General features: G+C 30.7%; 1 protein-coding gene across 1 annotated transcript; it reads right to left on the minus strand.

Moving 5' to 3' along the window:
• Positions 1 to 811: 811 nt before the first annotated feature.
• LOC145331660 (uncharacterized) lies at positions 812 to 19,281 on the minus strand. Its single transcript, XM_080176440.1, has 7 exons — positions 19,063 to 19,281; positions 17,482 to 17,550; positions 7,369 to 7,534; positions 6,435 to 7,269; positions 6,000 to 6,096; positions 3,456 to 3,797; positions 812 to 2,798 (listed from the first exon to the last, which is right to left on the minus strand). The coding sequence occupies exons 2-7, from the start codon at positions 17,519 to 17,521 to the stop codon at positions 2,737 to 2,739; spliced, it is 1,542 nt and encodes a 513-aa protein (XP_080032566.1). The 5' UTR covers positions 17,522 to 17,550; positions 19,063 to 19,281; the 3' UTR covers positions 812 to 2,736.
• Positions 19,282 to 21,189: the final 1,908 nt, after the last annotated feature.

The following is a 21,189-nucleotide window of genomic DNA, read 5'->3' on the forward strand; positions in this document are numbered from 1 at the left end:
AAGTAATTTCCTTGATTTTTAAAATGGTGATTCCAAAGAAGAATTTATGCATGTTGTCATTAAATTTAAAAAACAACCTAATCGTTATAAGAGTATTGGCTAAACTCATTATTACTTGAATGTTACACCAGATTTTAATGTTCTCTAATAAAGTGAAACTTGCAGCGGGCTAAAATAACGATTCACCACTTCCATCCACTTTACCAAATCTCCTACCTTCCTACTGAATGAAAAAACTGACCAATAAACGAGTTTTATCCACGTTTATTCCACATCCATTACTATTACTCATGCATCTGCTATGATAGACGGATGACACTAATATTAATGAAGTAATAGTTATTTCTCGCATCGTATTATAAACGGCTTTCCGCGGATATAGAATGTACAATTATAAGATTAAAACTGTTTTTGTTTAGCCCCGAGGTGCCGAAGGCACCGGCTAAAAAAACTGGTTTTAATCCTATGATTGTACATTTTTATATTCGTAGAAAGCTGGATATAATACGATGCTAGACATAGTTTTTTCGTATGGATGAGAACCGGTTCCTATCCACCGGATTCGAATGAATACGAGAAAATATTTTAGAAAAGGCATACCAATAACGAAACTAACTCGAAAAAATGTCTTGAAATCTTTACGTGGTTTTCAGCTGTTGTTGGGGCGACCATATAGTAAAATTAACGACCTTTTCATCTGCCTCCAAATATTTTTAAATATTTATTTCACTTTTTGGTTAAATACCTATAAAGACGTATGAACGGATGTAGCCCAGCTCTATAGCAGCGCTGATATTTACCAGAAAACAAATTTTAGCTTTTCATAATATTTATTATTTTAAACTACAAAAACGTTGCATTTTTAATATGAGTATAAAAATATAATACAATTATATTTTACAAAATTACTATTTTTTACATTCTTTTTAGATATTAGGAATAGATAGATAGATAAGAAAGACGTTTACCAAATGTAACTGGTAAAATCTCCCAAATCGCTAGCCGAAAAACAATATATGTTCTTTTTTGAAATTTCAAGAAAACTAAATTTTTAAGGTGTTATTTTTAGGTTAGGTTAAATAAGGTGAAGGGGAGCTTTTTAGAGAGATGCCCCGCAGGGTATTTAAACAACGTAAGGGGGGGGGGGAGTTGTTCATCAGCTGCGATATAAGTGACTGTACCATATTAATTCATTTGTTTTTTTTGGTTGGAAAAATTAAAGCTCGTTTACCAGTTTTTTTTGTGGGGAGGGGGGAGGAGAAAATAGAACAGAAAAGTCAAACTAACCCTGATCTTAATTTTTTCTTCATTCTTCATATTTGGGGTGGGGGGGGGGGGGGGGGGAGGTAAATTATTTACAAAGTCTCAAAAGACGTTTTTTAAACTTAAGAATATTACAAAATGCTTATTTACAGAAAAATGTTTTTTTTTTTACATTTAAAAGCTCGAAAATACTACTTTATTTATATGGAAAACTAATTGCCAAAAAAAGTAAAAACTTTATTATCTTTAAAAAAAGCTCATTTTTATATATTTACAAAGAATAATGAGAGATCAGAAAAAAATAGGATGGATAGATAGAGCAAATGATGGTATATATTCCTTTTTGTATAATGAAAGGGGGTTTAAAAACACTTTCTAGAGGAAAATGCCAAAAATTACACAATAATTTTATGCAAAAAAAATAGCAGACTACAAAAGAAATGGAAAAAAATGCATTATTTTATATAAAAATATCATAATAATGTGCGCTAGACTGTAAATTTTCTAATTCACTGGGGCTTTATATTACATAAAGATCATTTAATTACAAAATTGTAATAAAATATTTGATTAAAAAGTATAGGCTAGAATTAAATAATAATAAAAATGGATTGACAAAAATATTTTTAGAATTTAAAAAAAGGTTTTTGATAAAATTGAAATGAGAAGAAAGAACTATTTGTCTTACAGCCAATAAAACAGTTTTTTTTAAACCGGTTTTTAGCTGTAGGATTTACATACAGAGTAGGAAGCACTAAGGATCAAGTTTGTATAATTTTCAGTATTTATAAGCGTGAATTTTTACTTTGAAAGAGTGTAAGAGCGCAAAGGGCGATCCTGATTCGATTTTTACAATGAGTTTTTTATATAGTTACAAAATGATAACAAAATTATTAAAAAATATTCACTAATATCTTTGGAAAAATTACATTTTAATGATAAAATACATATAGCTCATGAATTTAGGATACTTTTCTATTTTTTTCATCAAAAATTTGATTTCTAAAAGAAAAATATATTCTTTGGTTTTCAGTAGCTGTATTTCTAGCTCTTTGCTCTTTGGCAAGAATAGAGTATTTTTTACAATAATTAATAAGTGATTTTTGAGAGAAAAAATCTCAATTTCAAAATATAACTTTGGTGCGAATTTCATTAATGTCTTTTGTTAACTTAATAATGTTTTTTTTTTGATTTTTACATTTTATATGATGTCCATCATTTTTTGTAACTTTGGTTTGATTTTAAATTGAAAGATATTCTTTTTCACCAACAAATTAATTTTTTTTTGGATTTCAAAAATGTTAAATTTGAAAAATATCATATTTTTCTGTAAAAACTTGATTTGTGAATTCTAAGAACTGGTTTCAAAACTGGATTTGAGAATTTAAAGACTGGTTTTGAATTTTAAATTGAGAATTTTCAAAACTGGTTTCGTAGATTTATTTTTGAGGATTTGAAAAACCGGTTTTTTTCTTACTGTGAATGTTGAGGTATTGGTTCATGGTACTGTGGTCCTGTCATATAGCTGCTCAAACCTGAAATATTAAGGTTAGGTTAGGTAAAGTAAAGTATTCCCTGTATGGTTATATGCACACGTTTCTGAGAATTTTTTAAAACAATTTTTGAAGACAATAAAATTGATTGGTTTATCAGAAAATTGGATGTTTTTTTTCTTTGTTTATTATTATTTGACTTATTTATCATATTATTTGTCCTAATCTATGTATTTAATTGATATTAAATGGCATTATAAATTAAATTGTTACGACAATGACAATTTTTAGAAACCACGTTTTTTGAAATTATGATTCTAGAATCTAAATTACCCCACCTCCCCCCCCCCACTCCACACACAAAAATAATGCATTTTAACGATAGTTTAGTGATACAATATTTGGGATCACAAAAGTTTTTATAAAAAAATGGAATAAAAAAGGAGGGGGGGTTATAGTTGCCATATTTGAAATATACGGGGAAATTCCAATTTTTTATGCTACCGCTGTTTGATTTAAATTAGTAATTTATCTCTATTTATTATGATCTAACAAAGACTCATTTAAGTTATAAAAAAAAATAGCTACAATCTACTTATTATTTAATAACGAATCTACTCAATGACTATATTTATTCCCCCCCCCCCACCCTAATTTCTTAGAATTTTTTTCTATACATTTTTTTATTTTTAAACTTACCATAATAAGGTTCTTGGAAGACTAGTTGGTCAGACTGGCCGACAGACGCGGCCAACATGCGGTCAATATCCTGATCCCGCGAGTCACGCGGCTGCTGCGAGTGATGTGAATACTGCTGCGGGTGGTATTGACTGCTGCCGTTTGTGGATTGGATTGTCGGTGTTGGGATGCCATTCGGATGAGAGTACTCAGTGTAGGCGCCGCTGTGAGTTATTACAGTCCTCAGGTCTGTAGGGGCGTCCGAGACCTCCAGGATTCTAACGGGCATGACCTCGGTGACTTGGTGGTCAAGGCTTGTAAGGTCAAGGGATACGTAGCGGTCCTCTGGGCCTCCTTCTGGTCCTAGAATAGAATTGTCCAATTAACTTCAAACATGCAACAAAAATATATCATCGACAAAGATAAACAGATTCAAGTTAAAGAGTAGCTTTACTTCTAAAAATTCTAACATGTGTACACCAAAATAAATGAAAAATTGGCAAATTGCAATTTTGGAATTAGAAATAGAAAGAAAACAAATTTTGCAATTAACCTCCTCTGTGTAATTTTGGTAGCAATAACCAGACAGAGAGAGGGATAAATTATATGAAGAAATGAAATAGTCAGAGAGGCGGGCTTTAGACTGTAAATTACACTGAAACCCAGAGTTTTATAACTACATTATCTTAATCGTTGGCTAAATACTTTGGGTACTTTTATTGAATTTTAATTGGTTGGTTCCAAACTAGTAGCGTCCAAACTTTTTTATTGTCTACAGAAGGGGTTATTTTGTTTAACATAATTGGATATGTATCGGTCTTTGTCTTATCCCTTAAGATCAAGAAACAGTGAATAATGAAATAAAACAAGGAAAATGATGTGCAAGTGCTACGACGGATAAAAATATTGTAAATAAATCACTGAATACGACATAATAATAAAGATATCTTAATAGACTATGAGTAGTCTATGTTTCATTTGATTTACAGAATATAATTTTCCATCCAATAATTTTTATAATTTTGCCATTATAAATGTACTAGTGTGTTTATAAAAGCCAATAATTTCATTTCACTAAATATAATAATTTCTACCAAAAAAACATCACAAAATATTATAAATAAAGGAATCGGCAAAAAAACAAAATTAGTATAAAGAAGATTGGAATTTTTCTATAAAAAGGTAGCTCTCCCGACGGCTGACAAGTAGCTGACGCGCAGCTGTCAAGAAACAAATGGAACTTTTAAAGCAAATCTATTTGTTAAATTTATTTTTAATCTTAACCTATCCATTTTTTTCTGAATCCAAAAATGATTTATAAATGTTTGGTTTCAGCTTAAACTATCTTTTTTTTATATTTTGCACAATTTAAAAATGATTATTGATAGACTATTAGATTGCTATAACAGACAGAAAATAAATAGATAACAAAAATATTTAAAAGAAGATAGATTTGAATACAGACCAGCAAATAAAATAGACAGATAGATAGATGTTTAATTAAAGAATTTAAATTTGAACAAAAGTGTAGTGTGGAAATTTTTAACAATTATTTAACACTTTTTAAAAGCGAAGCTTTTCTATAATTAGGGTCGGTCCGTACGTCCGTCCGTACGTCCGTCCGTACGTCCGTCCGTCCGAGATAGTTAGCTTTTATTCGTTAATTTAGGCATGTTAGAATTGTCCTATTGATTTCAAACTTTGCATGGTGATTACTGTAGTAGTTAGGTACGATATAGAAAGCGTAGCAACTCTATAATCATTACCAGAATGTCCGTACGTCCATTTTAAACATGTTGATTTTTCTACTTTTTTAACAACAAATTTTTATGTGATCTAATTATCCGTTTGATCTGATTTTTGGTATATTGATTCCTGGGACAACAAAGAACAATATTTTAAGCGAAGCAACTCTATAATCAAGTCCTAAAGATGTAAGTATGTCCATAAACATTATCCTGTATCAAGCAGTTTTTCAACAAATTTACTTACAATTTTGCTTCGAATCTTATACTTTTATATTCTGATTATTCAGTTCAGACACTATACAAGTGTTGATGTCCGTTTGTTCTACAGTTTCAGTGCTTCGCTTTTATGGATGTTGTCATCCTTGTTTATGTTAAACAAATAATTTTGTTTTTGTGTGTTTGTTAGGTATATGTTGGTTTTTTAATAAAATAAATTTACAGTAAAATCTAAGTCTTTATTAGTCAGCTATTATACTGTAAAAATTAAAAGAAAAAAACATTTTTTAATTGTAATTATGTAATATTAGAATGGATGTATTATTACTTGGATTGTACTTTAATTACTTTAAACCTAAACTTATAGTTGGATAAAATAACAATGCCCCACATCCACTCTTTAACCCATCCCCTCCCATAGTACTGGATGAACGAACTGTTAAACAAATGATGTCTATGTTGGCAACGTAAATTGACGACAATTTTACCTCTGTTATAATATCCACGTATATCCTACATTCATTTTATGATTTTCATATTACTAAAATGTTTTTTTTTCAAATAAAAATACATAATATTTTTGAGAAAAAAAATAACTTACCCATAACAAACTGAGGTATAAGCTCGGACATGGAAGATTTTTCGGGATTCGAACTCGGGTACCATTCGTTGTAGTGCTGTACACTAATCAAACCCTCCTGAAAATTATATTCATTCATAATATGTTTTTAAAAATTTCAGTGATTTTAATGAATTGTTAAAAAGGTATCGTTTTAACAACTATAGATAGATTTAAGTTACACATAGAGGTAAAAATATAGACAAACAGATTTATATTCAAAATAAAAAACGTAGATAAATATAAAGAAATAGACGGACAGAGAGTGTTTCCAGAGGGTTTTTGCTAACCGCTGAACCAAAATGGTTCTACTTTAGCAGTGTACCTTTTCAGAGGTTCGGGGAAGGTTTATAACTATTTATGGGGAAAGAACCATCATCTTCCTAATAAAAAATATGAAATTGTATGATGTCATACCTGTATTCCATCAAAGATTCCAGAAAGTATGATTGGGGCACCTCCAGAAGACCTTGACTTGTCTGTCACAAGGTCATGATACCCCTGTCCATGGTTGACACCTTTGTCAGCTGTTTGCTGCTGCTGGTTCTCCTCGTCTGTTTCAGTCTTCAGTACAGTCATTGTGCCGGGGTGCTGGGGGTGGGGCGAGGAGGCACCGCCCCCCATTGGGTCGCTGTAGTTGAGTATGCTGTTAATACTGTACATTTGAGTGGAGGGTGTGCGGGGGGAGGTCTCCTGTTTGCTGTGACCGTCCGTTTGCGGCGGGGTGTCGTAAGGATGCGGCACGCCAGTGTGTTGGATGGTGTACACGCCATTTTCCGGCGATGTAGAATTAGGGTGATGTTCAGAGATTGTTGGCGTTGAACTTTGCGGGGAGTACGGGCTGGAGCCGTGGATTGTGTACTGCTGTACCGAATGAGGTGGGGGAGAGTAAGGGGAGGTGGAGTATGTTACACTAGCACCACCAGGTGAGTATAAACTTGTACTACCATTCACGCCGCTCATATCAGGTTTATAATCCTCAGAAGTATCGGAATAATTATCATCAGAGCCACCCGTACCAACAGAACGCAACAGTGTACGGTTTCGTACAATTCGATTTATGCTTGACACGCTGGGAACACCATCTTTGGGGCAAATTCCATCGGCAACCAGCCGATCGCGTATCTCCCAAGCAAACATTGTTGGATTTTCACGTTTATATTTGGCTATAGCTCCAACCACGTGGGGTGTAGCAACTTTGGGTTTACTTCCACCAATCACACCAGCCTTGAAGTTTCCTGTTTCGTAGTATCTAAATTATAATTATGTTAAACATAATGTAATGATAATATTTATTTTGCAAAAATCCACAAAATCATATTTTAAAAATCCTCGAATCTTTTTGTTATACCTGGATAAAATTTTGGAGACACAGCCATGTGAAACTCTGAGCTGTCTACTGATATCACAAGGTCTGACTCCCTGGTGGGCCAGCTCAACAATACGCTGACGGACAACGTCAGGCAGAGGTCGGCCGTTCACAAACATGCCGCCAAGTTGGTTCACCCCATTGTTTCCTAAAATAAAAATTTAAATTAGAAAAATGTAATATAAATTTCTTCAATTAAATGTTTATTTAAACTTTATTAAAGGGTGGTAAAAGCTGTAAAACAATAAAAATGCAAAAAAAAGCACAAAAGAAAACATATATAAACACATTAAGAAAAAGTTAAGGAAATTGTTGGCAATAAAAGAGTACATTGAAACGATTATGCTAAAAATGGGAAAAATGAATGTTTTGGCCACTTAATGATTTTAGGTGTTTCATCAATGTAACCGCATTTTTCTTTTTTTTTCAATTCAACATTTTTTGTAGGGTAAGAAGTTAGAGCTAAGTCTTATATCTTTGTAAGGCTAGACTAAGAAATTTACAGAATTAATATCAAATTCATATTATAGACAAGTCGTTTTTCTAATGAAATTGACAAAGGCGTTTGGTTTGCTGTAAGAGGGGGAAACCCCATAATATTTTACCTAACCTGGTAGTTATGCATTCTTAAACTAAACGACAGACCCTCAAATATTTATAAATTAGTTTCAATGGTGGGGTTACTAACCCCCCACCACCCCCCCCCCCCCAAACACCTAAATGTTAAAATTTCTAGACTTGGATATTAAACAAAATATTAGATATTTGCAACAAAATTTGCTCTTCATTTTTTCAACTATTAAAAATTCGTTTTAAAAATTACAACAATTTTAAGAAAATGTTATATCTACTTTCATAGAATCTTTTGGAGGAAAAATTACTAAAAACCCTTTAAATTTAAGTCTTATATTTATTCGTAACCCAACCTATATAAAGAACAAAGCAAAGAAAGATTCTCACAACAATAAATAATAATTTTTCTTGCTATATACAAGTCTAAACAGACACCAATAATTTCTACTTTATAAATGAAACTTATACAGAAAGCAACTTTTTAGTGAAGAAGTATGTTTTTCTCATGAAATAACATAGACATTTATTCTAAAAAATAAAAACAATTTTTTAATTAGAGGTATAAAAAATAAGTGGTTCCTTCTGCTACTTATTTAGGCATATGACACGAGATGTAAAAGAAGATAGAATGCCTTGGTACATAAAAATAAGCAATACATTATTAGGGAGAGTTATACCTTAAGTCAAAGGTTAAGCAATTAAAGTGTTGCTTGTCTGTAAAGCTAAAAAGCGTTTATTGGCTATCTTCAATAATAAGGCAGAAAATCCAAGATTTAAAGCATAATCCTACTTTTTATCTTAAGGATTTTTTTCTCGAATAATTGTCAGTGCCCAAAGTTCTCACGACTGACCAAACCTTGGATATTTTACTTCGGCGGCGTGTCAGCGACACAGATTCTTTATCCTTTTACAAAAGTAATAGGATGTCTGTCTATCTGTCTGTATTTTGAATTTCCTTCTGAAAACTTAAGTTGAAAATGGTCGGTCAAATCCCCCCCCCCCCCTATTTTATCAAAGTTCTCATTAAACCTCTAGGGGTGCAGCACTAGTATGAAAAAAAAACAGAGTTACATTGCACCTTGAAAAAAATCATTTACTTTATATTCAATCTATTCTGTTCTATTATTATTTTTAGAATATTATTCTGTGCTATAAAATTTACTACAGTCGTATAGCAACAAAATTATATTAAATAACATAAAGAGAATAGTAATAAATATTTCTTGCATCGTATTATAAACAGCTTTCCGCGGATATAGAATGTACAATTATAAGATTAAAACCAGTTTTTTTAGCCCCGAGGTGCCGAAGGCTCTGGCTAAAAAAACTGGTTTTAATCTTCTGATTGTACATTTTTATATTCGTAGAAAGCGATGCTAGACATAGTTTTTTCATATGGATGAGAACCGGTTCCTATCCACCGGATTCCAATGAATACGAGAAAAATCCTTTTAAAATCTTATTTATGAAGAAATGAAATGAATAAAACGGAGACAAAATATTTGTATTTTAAAAGCTGATATTACTAATTGACATTAAATGAAATGCATTAGTCATCAAAAATCCAAATAATCATAAACAAATAGTAATTTAAAATCATAACGCATCTTATAGTTAGAAATTGTATCTATCCTTCTGGACGTACGTCCATATATATGTTCCAAGTGAGTTGGAAGTAAGTCAATGTCATTTTTTCATATAATAAAAAAAAACATTAAAGTCAAAACCAAAGTCGTGCAAAAATGGGGCTTGATGTCAAATTTCAACAATTGAATAAGCCCGCCTTTTCCTTTTTTCACCCACTAAAGGCTTCACCCCCCCTCCCCCCCCCCACCCCTGGTGAATCGCTGTGCACGCCATTGTTTCTATGTATGTATAACACCATATATAAAATAATATATTATCAAAAACACATATAATGATTACATTTTACAGTTAAATTAATCATAAATCAAGCACCCTCCCTCCCATCCCACTCCCCCATCACTTTATTTTATATTATCACCCCCTGTTGCACCCCCTCTTGGTTGGACTATAGTAATAGCAATTATATTTAAAAGATCACCACATAATAATAAACAGAGGATAAGGGATAGATATTTTAAAAACATTTTTTTGTGTATGTTACCATCCATCTAGATCGTCTTCGCCATTCTATTTATCTATAATTTAAAGTCTATCTATTATCTATTTATCTATATGTCTGTCTATATATCTAATAGACTAAATATTTTTCATATAATCAATGCATAACTGTATTTATGTCCATCTATCTTTCCTATTTGTTTATCTTTCAATATATCTACCTCTTCTTAGTGTCTCTTTCTCTCTATTTTTTTCAACTTTATTTTAGTAAATTACTTCAAAAGAAAATTTAGAACAACTATCTCTAACACCTGCTTATTTACGTCGACGACGTGCGTTATAAACAAAGTCAACGTCCTAGTAGGGGGGAAGGAGTATCCCCCCCCTCATTCTGTGATGATAAATTACTAAGTAATAAGGGGGGCTGGGGGTTGTAAGTAATCATAATTAACCTTAGTTTTATTACAAGAGGGGGGGGGGGAAGGGGGGAATGATGATTTTTAATGGGAGTGGGGAGGTATTTTGGCAGCGGGTCCAAAAGATCAAACGGAGCGAGAATTTTTATCCATTTGTATGGCTAATAATACAGATAATAAGTCACTCACATTTTAGATTTACAGGTTTTCACTATTGCAAGCAGTGTTTACGGTAAGGTGACAAATCTTAATATTCCTCCCCCTTTCTTAATAGCTAAAAGGTTAGGTTTGATAAAGTATTGGTTAGAGAAGCCCTTAAAGGTTAAAGGTTAAATAAGGAGTAAAGCTTATTTATATTTTTGTACTTAGGTCTTTGAATTTCAGTTAAAACTATCTAAAATAATATAATGTCATATATGAAGCTTACATGAAAAGAATACTCCCAAAATTTTATCCATTTTTATGATATTTTGCTTCAAACAAATAAATGAGAAAACTCGAAATATTTTTCTACCTTTTTTGTATAAAAACCCGGGGACACGAAAACATATTAATTTTTAGTTTTGACTTACAGAGCCAAATAATTTAACTTTCACAAACTAAAACAGAGATTTCGTCACCTGTTTATAATTAGTAGCACAGCTACGCTCCATATACGTTTGGACGTACGTCTATCCGTCTGTTTTTGGTCTTTTTAGACGGCAAAATCAGAGTAAATTTTGGTTGGTCGTATATTGGCATTTTTGTGGATTATGTTAAGTTAATAAGAATCCCAAAAATTTTAAGGGTTTAAGACCCTGCATGGTTTTTTAAATTCATTTTGCTAATTGTGGATATTTTTATCCATGTATTTAGAAATCAAGAACAATTTAATATGTGATTATGTACCTACCTATCCTGGACCTATCCAAAATAAAATAATCATTAAAAAATATAATTTGTAAAAAGGAAAACGCAAAATAATTAGCTTTTAATTGCTATTTTAGAAGTTTACTGTGTTAAAATTTAAAAAATACTATAAATTATAAAAAATATAACAAATATAATGGATCGTTAGCTTTTATGTTTCAAATAAAAAAAACACACAATTGTTTTAAGGCTTTAAATCATAATAATTTTAATAAATTGGTTTATTAAAATATTTATTTATTACCAATTTAGATGATTTTTTTGTTCGAATTTAAAAGATTTTTTATATTTATTACTTATAAATCAAAATTAAATATTTGATTATTATTTATTCTTTAAATAAGGACAATTAGGTCTAAAAACGCCCCCAATCTTTTTACAAATGTACTTAAGATATTTAAAAGGGTGGGTTTCTTTAAATCATTAAGGAAGTAGGTTATTAGAGGGAGTTGACGACTTTTATAAATTAAGTTTTTATACATTAATTTATTAAGTCCTTGAATTATGTTAAAATCTTTTTGAGATTTTAATTACTGTTATATAATGTAAAAACAAAGAATAATAATTGGGAATAGTCCCTTTCGTAACATCGCCCCATAAGGGGCGATTCATCGTATTTTTAAAATAGCTTTTTATAGGTTAGGTTAGGTTATATTGGATTTGATGATTGCCCTACAGGGTTAGGTAATTGGCCCCGCAGGGTTAGAGCCCCCCGCAGGGACTAGAAATAGGAGAAAAGCTACTGTGAAAAATACGAAGAATCGCCCCATATAGTGCGATGTTACGAAAGGGACTATACCCGAATGATTATGTGTATAAGTAGCGTAGCAATGACATTATTATTAAAGTAAGTTATATCTATAGCATTGCTGACCTATAAAGAGACAGACAGACAAACATTATCAAATTTTAGAGTAGCCTCGTATCGAAAAATCATGATAATTATTGCCCTTTTTTGTCCAAATTGTTTTGACAATTTGTAAACGATTTAAAAAGTTCATGTCAATGTTTAGCATTACTTTTAGAAACTTAAATACATTTAGAAATTAGGAAAAGATAAATAAACTGATTAATGGATATATGAAAGATCTATTTAGTTTAAAATTCAAATAAACGGCATGGCCAACACTAATTTTTACCACAATTTTAAAAAAATATTTACATCATAAGAAAAACTTAAATGTGTTTTATTATAATCTTTTACTGTCCTGAAGTGGATTCTTAAAATTCAAATAAACGGCATGGCCAACACTAATTTTTACCACAATTTTAAAAAAATATTTACATCATAAGAAAAAATTAAATGTGTTTTATTATAATCTTTTACTGTCCTGAAGTGGATTCTTAAAAACAATTTTCCCACTAATTGCTTAGTGGGGCAAAATTGTTTTTGTGAAAAATTCTCCAAAATCACATAAAAAATCTACAAAAATTAAATAAAATCTTATGTTAATAACTATTCTATGATTTTGTTTAATTTTTGTAGATTTTTAATGTGATTTTGGTGGATTTTTCACGAAAACAATTTTGCCCCACAAAGCGATTAGTGGGGCAAATTTTTTTTAAGAATCCACCTCTGTTTTGGCCTTTTACCTTTTCTTTTACCCCATAAAAATGACATTTTTAGAAATTTAAATGGTCTAAAATTGTGCCCAATATTAGAAAAAATTAGACTATTTGTAGAAAAATGAGTATAATTGCCAAGGGAAAATGGCATGGCGTTCCATTAAAACTGTTAAAATCGGTGTTATTTTTCTTAATATAAGATTAAAGAAAAGCCAAGAGTCGAAAAAAAACTATTTGATGAAGTTTTTACTGAGAATGTTATGTGATGTATCCGTTTGAATGTCAAGACAGTGCCTTATTTTTATTTTTAATTATAAAGTATTTTTAATGTCTTAAATTATTATGCGTTTATGCCCGAGATTCAAGCCAACTACCTCCACCAAAATAAGCTAACATTGAACACAGTAAAAGTGTCTGACTATGACGTCAGAAAAAATTAACAACTAACCAATGAGAGGCCGCTATATATTTTACTATTGTGAATACTGGCTTCTCATTGGCTAATTGTTAATTTTTTCTGACGTCATAGTCAGACACTTTTACTGTGGCCGCTAACATTCTACCCTTAGGAGGCTAATTCAAGAAGATAAAATCTGTTGCTTTTTAGGATAAACAAATTATTTGATTATCTTAAATTTTGTCACGATTACGCTTTTAAAATGATTTCCTTTTTCAAGCATGTTTTGGGCCTTCATTAAAATAGGAAAATAGCCGAAAGAAAGCATTTTGAAAACAATCAAACAGTAAAGACAGAGAAACTTTCGTTATTTTCAAGAAAGAAATGTTGCTATTGAGAGTTAATTTCATTATTTATTATCTAACTTGTATATGTCAATACGAGGCATCAATTTTAACAGTGGAATGCCTTGTTTAGTTATTAGTTATTGCTTAATACTTTTACCATAATTATTTCCTATAACTTAAGAATAGAGTTTCATTTACATAGACATCTAGTGTCTATACCTATAGATATCCACTTACTTACATACGGCATTAATGAATAATAACAATAGATAGTAATTATTTGGCAGGTATTGTTAAGAAATCTCTAATTATATAAGTTAATTTAAAGGAAGTTTTGTTTTGTGATTGAAATTACAGTAATATACAACGATATTAAGAAGCTAATGACTGCAGATTTACAGACAAACAAACGGTCATACCCAAGTTATAGAGCAACAACACCACTTAAAATTTATAACTTTTTACGTAATTTAGTTTAAAATATAGAAAAGTGAAAAGTCGGAATATCAATTTATTAGATTAGATTACTGCTAAAAAACTAAATCTATTTTATAAAATTGTTATTATAATAGTTTTATGTTGATGTAAGTAAAGCAAAAGGTTTAGCTCAATCGAAGTAATTATTGCTTATCTATTAACCGATCATACATGATAATAAGGGGTTATCTGTTGGAAACAGGGGGTTGTAAAATTTGTCGGGGGGTTAGGGCAGGGGTTAATTCCCGTAGGGGTGAGAAAGGGCTAGGATGAGGTCAACAATTAATTAAACCCCTTTTCCTTTCTAACCACTGGACATTTCCGGAGGCTTAAGAATTTATACTGCTTGAAAGAGAAATACAAGCAGTTTAAAACAAACATTTTTTTGTATGGGGTTGAAAAAAAGCATTTACTGTAAAGAATTATAATATTTTTGGCATCAATACCAGCAACAGAATATTATTTTTATGTGACTAAATGTCACTTAATAAATTTTTGCAATATTTTTTGTATTAAAGTATGACTCAGTTTTTGTACATTTTTGTGCAATGATTCATTTTTCCATTGAATTTTTTTTTCTGTCATAAAGGACATTTAAAAAATTTATAGAAGCTCAAGCTATAGTTAGATAGATGGATGGATATCCTAAAGATAGATAGATAGATAGATACCAGGAAATCCACAGGTTTTGTCCGGATGTGAAATTTTGAATCTATGGACATATCATTGGCTGGGATCATAGACAAATTATTAGATAGATATATTAAATACTAAATAAGATAGATTATAGTTAATTAAAACCCCTCATAAGTTTTTTTTCCTAGCTTCATAACATAAGTCAATTATTCAATGCCATACAGTCAACAAAAAATCATTATATACTTTAAAAGGATATAAATAAACCTTTTTTTTATAAAATCAAGGAAAAGTTTTCAATCTATAAAAATGTTTGATCAAAGGACAGGTGTGTGTCTTTATATACTATAGGCAATGAAGAAGAAGGAACCAGGGGGAAAAAGGTGGGAATATGAAGGGGGGAAAGGAAGTGGATATGAACTTGGGTGTCCCTTCACAGACGCAAATTTTAACATATTGACGCAATAGCCAAAAAACAAGATGATTGTTAAACTTATTAACTACTATATAAAAAGGTTATCATAGTTATCATAGGAATTACCAAGGAATATTTCAAATTTCATGTTGTATAATTTTACTAAAAAGTCATTGCGGTTTTGGAGGGACACCTTAAAATTATATTTTCGGAAGCTCCTATGGCTTGCGTGCCCAGGCAACTGTTTTTGACCAGGACATAAGGAGAAGAGTTGCTTTATTAAAGTAGCCATATTAGACAATTTAAATCTATATAATTGATTTAAACTAGCATAGTTATAACATGTTTTTTCAATGATTTATAGATGTTTTTATTTATTTGTTTTTCAAGAATAATAAAATAGGACGTCCACGCTTTTTGGGGGGGTTAAAATTATGGGTTTCAAAGGTTTAAGGGTGATAATCTAATGTATTTTTTAATTTTGAGGGGGGTAAAGAGAGATTTCAAAGTTTAAGGGGGGAAAACACACCTATACCCTCCCCCATTCCATGGATGTCTACAGGTATAGGATAATCAACCTGTATTTATAACTTTGAAAGACACAACCATTAAATTATTATTAAACTTACATATATTACATTATTATAAACTTAAGACAGAAAAGGAAAATATATTCTGATAAACAATGCTTTTCTATGCCATTATAAAGATAACTACCACAACTACCATTTGAAGCGCATGACAACAATCGTACAAAATAGGAAATTCCTTGGCTTTTAAACAGTTCCAAGTCAGAACCATGTACGATTAATACTTCAAGATAAAGATCATGCAATTAAAAGTATGTAATGCAAACTTACAGAGAATTAGACGACATAAATAATAATTAATTTCATGACAACAATCGTACAAAATAGGAAATTCCTTGGCTTTTAAACAGTTCCAAGTCAGAACCATGTACGATTAATACTTCAAGATAAAGATCATGCAATTAAAAGTATGTAATGCAAACTTACAGAGAATTAGACGACATAAATAATAATTAATTTTAGATCAATTTTTATTTTCAGGGCACATATCCCCTAGTCCTTATAAGACAAAAGCGGAAGGAAGGAGAAAATAAATTATATAATAATGAAGTGATACAACAGGACAAACTAAACAGTTTCCACCTAATTAGTTCCTTACAGGGGGTTATGTAGGGAAAATGCATATATCATGCGATTTTAATCCATTTGAATTGTGTTCTGTTACTTTAAAATTAAACTTAAAAGTGTGATATATTAAAATTCCCCCCGTTATAAGTACAAGTTTATCAAAATGGAGATCAAGGTAAAAAAATCACAAAAGAGAACTTGTTAAAATAATTGAATATAAGAATGTTTTCTAAAAGGGGGGGGGAGGGGGTTATTATTTGGCTAATTGATGCATTATTATTTGTGTAATTGACTACAATTGTAGATTATCCATGCTATTTTATTTCTCTTTCGTTACCTAACCTTTAGTCTGTCTTGTTCTAAGATTTGCCTTTAAAAAAAGTTATTTTTATTTCATTTTTTTGCCACTTATAGATGTTTTTGTTCTTGTTATTTATTCTTTATGAAAGTACTTTTTTGTTTTAATCCTAAAGCCCTAAAGCAATAATGTTATAAATAATATAAAAAGAGTCTTTATTTATAATTAAATTATAAAACTTCATAGTTAAAGGGATAGTTATTAACCCGAAGTTTCAAGTTTTATTATTGGGTTGAGTGGTTCTATATTTTTCAAAGGGCCAATTTCATTGTGGTGTTAGGGGTATACTCTTTAAAAATAGATAAAAACTCTTCTCGGGGAAGGAACTTTTATATTTATACTTAATTATCCATTTTTCCATGATTTTTTAAATGCCATGAAACACAAATAAACAAAACAAAAACGTTTTTATTTATGAAAAATAAACTAGTTTTATGCTGTCATATATCTTTTTACTACAAAACAAGGATTATATTTTTTATAAGTAGCGCTGCAATTATAACAACTTTTATAAAATCTTAAAATAGTTATTTATTGCATCGTATTAGCTTTCTGCAGATATTAAAATGGAAATTTTTAAATTTAAAACCAGTTTTGTTAGCCTGGGCCCTCGGCATAAATTTCAAGATTTTATTTTAATATTCGTCGAAAATTTGATGTAATACGATGCTATATGATTTTTAGTATGGCTGAGAACCGGTTCCAATCCAGTGGATATTGATCGTTTTCAAAGCCATACTGGAAAGGTTGTTAAATTACCTTTTTTATCCTTTTTATCCGTATTGTCTTTGATCCCCATTTTTCTGATTTTCTTTGTGGGCTCCGTTTCTAAAGTAAAAAATATGTAAGAATTCAAAGATAGATAAAATGTGGAAAAATAGAAATTGGAAGGAAGAGTAGAAAGGAATAGAGTATATATTTAGTAGATACAGGGAGAGAAAGAGAAAGAGAGAAAGAGAGAGAGAGAGGGAGAGGGAAAAAGAAAAAGAGAGAAGACATAAGAGATGAAAAAATAGACAGAGAAAGAGAAAAGAAGATGAAAAGAAAGAAAACAAAAAAAGATGAAAAATTAGATAGAGAAAAAGAGAATAAGTAAAATTATTAAGGGTAAAATAAATAGATAAAAGAGAGAATAAAGATAGAAAGAAAGCAACAGAAAGATAGAATAAAAGCTAAAGAAAGAAAGAGTTACATACATACAGACAGAAATGCGTACAAAACAAATATGGGAGAACTTACAAATATTCGTCCTTGAATTCTCCCCCTCTTTAGCCTAAAGCAATTTTTTTTAAACAGAGAAAAAAATTTACCACGATGGCTTTAGACATTAACTTATACATTACATACATACTTAAAGGTGGGTAAATAAGGTATCTAGTAGTAATTATAAATGTTGGACACTATGCCGACGTAATATACCTATTATTTTTTCAAATATGTTTCATTAATGACCACATTTTGCTGCAATGTAGTCGCTATAAACCATTCAAGTGCATGATAAAAAAATGCTCCAACTTATCTGCCAGTGAAAAATACCAAATTATTCATATCATACATTATTAAGCAGAAGATCGATAAATTTTGTCTCAATAATGATTCTTAATTTGTGAACCATAGTTAAATAAATACAACTGGGAATGAATGAAAGCTTATTTCTCCCACAGTTACCACCCCCTCCCCCCCCCCCCCTAATGAAAAGTACAGACTTCTCTTCTCTGCAGAAAGCACATACTATTTTCCCAGCTATTATGTATGTGTGACTTTATTTCGTCCCTGCGGGCTAACTATTACATAGTTGTAGCTCTTTAAATAAATCATATGTACAAAAATAGTCTAATATGTCTGTGCATATGTATAATAAGATCTCTTAATCTCCAGAAGAGCCTAGTACTGGTCCTGAGCAGGTTTAAGGCTATTTGAAAGGCAGAAAGGGTCTAAAATATTAGTTTTTAATAAAGAGAACTTTTATATAAACTTTAAATCTTAATTAAAAAGACATTTTAGTATGTTGGTTTCTTAAATTATCTCATATTTTATATAATTCAAAGATAATCATAATTGAAATAAAACGTTTTATTATAGTACATCGTATGTAATTATCATTATCAATAAAGAAATGATACATATTAAGAATGATCTATTGAGTTATCAAGGCAAATTTATTTTGAGGCAAAGTAGTTTTCATAAAGGTTTCATATGTTCAGAGAAATATGTAAAATGTAAGGAAAGCATTAAACTTATTTGAAAGCCTATTTAGAATAACATTTAAGGATCTTATAAAAAGCTTATGTAAAAATAGCCATCACAATTCTATCTTATCCAAAAAATATGTAAAAATACCTGTTAAATTAAAAAACTTCTTTGTCTAAAAAGCTTCACATACACATAGTATCATCAATTTTCATCTCTCACAATATAAATAAAGTTTATTTTCTATAAATTATGATCACAAAAAGTCTTTTTTATTTCACAAATTTCTGATTCTTTTAAAGTCACAATTTTCTGGGGGCGTATGGTTTGAGTCCCGGAAGTTTTTCAGAGAGATAATGTAGAGATACTGTCTTGTTCATACACAAGTATCGTAGACTTGCGCCTCACACACACACACACACACACACACACACACACACATATTCATACTTTGGGGGAAGATAAACAAGGGAAAATGGGAGGATTTAGTGCCTTTTTGTCTATATTTCTCCCCACCTCTCTCTTTCCCTTTTTATTTACCATAAAATTACCTATTACACCCCCTCCCCCCCTCCTTTACTTTGTGTTAAACTCATCCTACAGAAGCAGAATTATGACATCTTGTTTCCCCCTTCTACGGGATGGCCATATCCGTTTCCCCCCACCCCCTGCTTACCCTATGGTTTCCTGCCCCCAACCAGGTGTAGTGGTCAGGTGTGTGTGTGTGTGTGTGTGTAGCTTCTGTGTTGTGCGTGTGTGTGTGAAGAGCAAAGGCTTCTGTACAGGCAGCCAGTGTGTGTGTGTGTGTTGTGTAAGGCGCCCGGAGCGGGGCTCGTGTCTCTGTCAGCTCTCCCACCCCTCCCCCATTTTAGCTCTCTCCAACCACTTCCTCTTTTTCTTTCTCTTACCTCCCCCCTTCTTAACTCTATGCTTTCTCATTTATCTCCTTTTCTCTCCCCCATCCTCCCTCTCATATCTGCGCATTTTAGCTTCTACAGATTTTTGATTTATGTAAAAATTCTTTGGGGCCCGCTTGATATAAATTTTTTTGAGAAAATCACTGCCTTTTCTGTCATTTCTACGACTAATCATAGTTTTTGTGACAAAAATAATTACATATTTTTCACAAAATGGTATAAAAAGATGTTTAATTTTTGAATAATTGTACTCACTCTATTATTATTTATATAAAAGGACATATAGACATAATTTTGCTTAATTATAGAGTTGCATGCAAAGCATGTAAAATTAAAAGCAAACATATATTTAAAATTTGAGACAGCAAAATTATGTAAAACGTTTGAAATTTGTCTTTAGAAATAGTCTAAAACCATCCTAAGACTTAAAATGAAGCCATAAACTAGCCTAAAACCATATATAGGCCTATGCGAAAATTCTTAGGAAAGAAGAACTCAATTTGTTCAACTTTTATAAAAAATCTTAAGCTACAGAAAAAACAAACCTTACTTCTTCAATAATAGAAATAGTTGCTGCGCCCCTAGGTAAATACTAGTGGTAAATAGCCCAAAACCATCCGAAGGCTTAAATTAAAATGGAATAGCCTAAAACCATCCCATGACCTATATGAAGCTTCAATCAGTTCACTTGTTTCAAAAATATTAAACTACAGATAAAAAAGCATTGTTACTTAAGATTGTTGTTAGATATCTTGTTTTACTTTAATCTTTATTTTGTTAAATTAAGAAAATTAAGTTAATCTTATTATTATTTTGTATAACATAGTTATAGAGTTGCTGCACTAATATAAATCGTTAGTAACGACAAATAAACCGTTAAATTGATAAAGATGTATACCTATTGAAATAAAAATAATATGATTCAATTGATTGGGAAAAATTTATGAATGTAACTAATAAAAATCGTTGGTAAAATGTATTAGTTAATTATACGGTAAAAGAATAATAGGATTTAATTTTTCATAATCAATTTATGTTAAATTCGCCTAAAAATTAACCAGAAAAAAACAAGCTTCACTGAAATAAAGACAGTTTACCTGGTGTAATTTTAACTAGGATAATAGCATCTTTAAAGCGAAGCTCTGAAACGGTAGAACAAACGAACATTAACACCCGTAGCGGGTCAGAAATGAATAAGCAGAACATAAGTCTAAACAAAATTGTAAGTAACTTCGCTTCGAGCTTCAATACTTATGGGTGTTTTCATCCTTGTTTATTTTTGCATGTTAATGTTAATTATATTTACTTAATAATTACAGTTATAAAAACTGCATTATTAGAAGCGCAGCTACTCTATACA

The sequence above is a fragment of the Acartia tonsa genome, chromosome 11 (assembly GCF_053477335.1).
Source record: "Acartia tonsa isolate MP-2025a chromosome 11, ASM5347733v1, whole genome shotgun sequence".
In the NCBI taxonomy this organism is placed as follows: Eukaryota; Metazoa; Arthropoda; class Copepoda; order Calanoida; family Acartiidae; genus Acartia; species Acartia tonsa.

What these genes read in the sequence shown, in the direction of transcription:
- LOC145331660 (XM_080176440.1), bottom strand. Translation starts at nt 17,521, where the DNA reads ATGGGGATCAAAGACAATACGGATAAAAAGGATAAAAAAG. An exon ending in GGATAAAAAGGATAAAAAAG is followed by an intron (nt 7,535 to 17,481) that starts GTAATTTAACAA and finishes TTTTTATTTTAG; the next exon opens with GAAACAATGGGGTGAACCAA. An exon ending in GAATCTTTGATGGAATACAG is followed by an intron (nt 6,097 to 6,434) that starts GTATGACATCAT and finishes TATAATTTTCAG; the next exon opens with GAGGGTTTGATTAGTGTACA.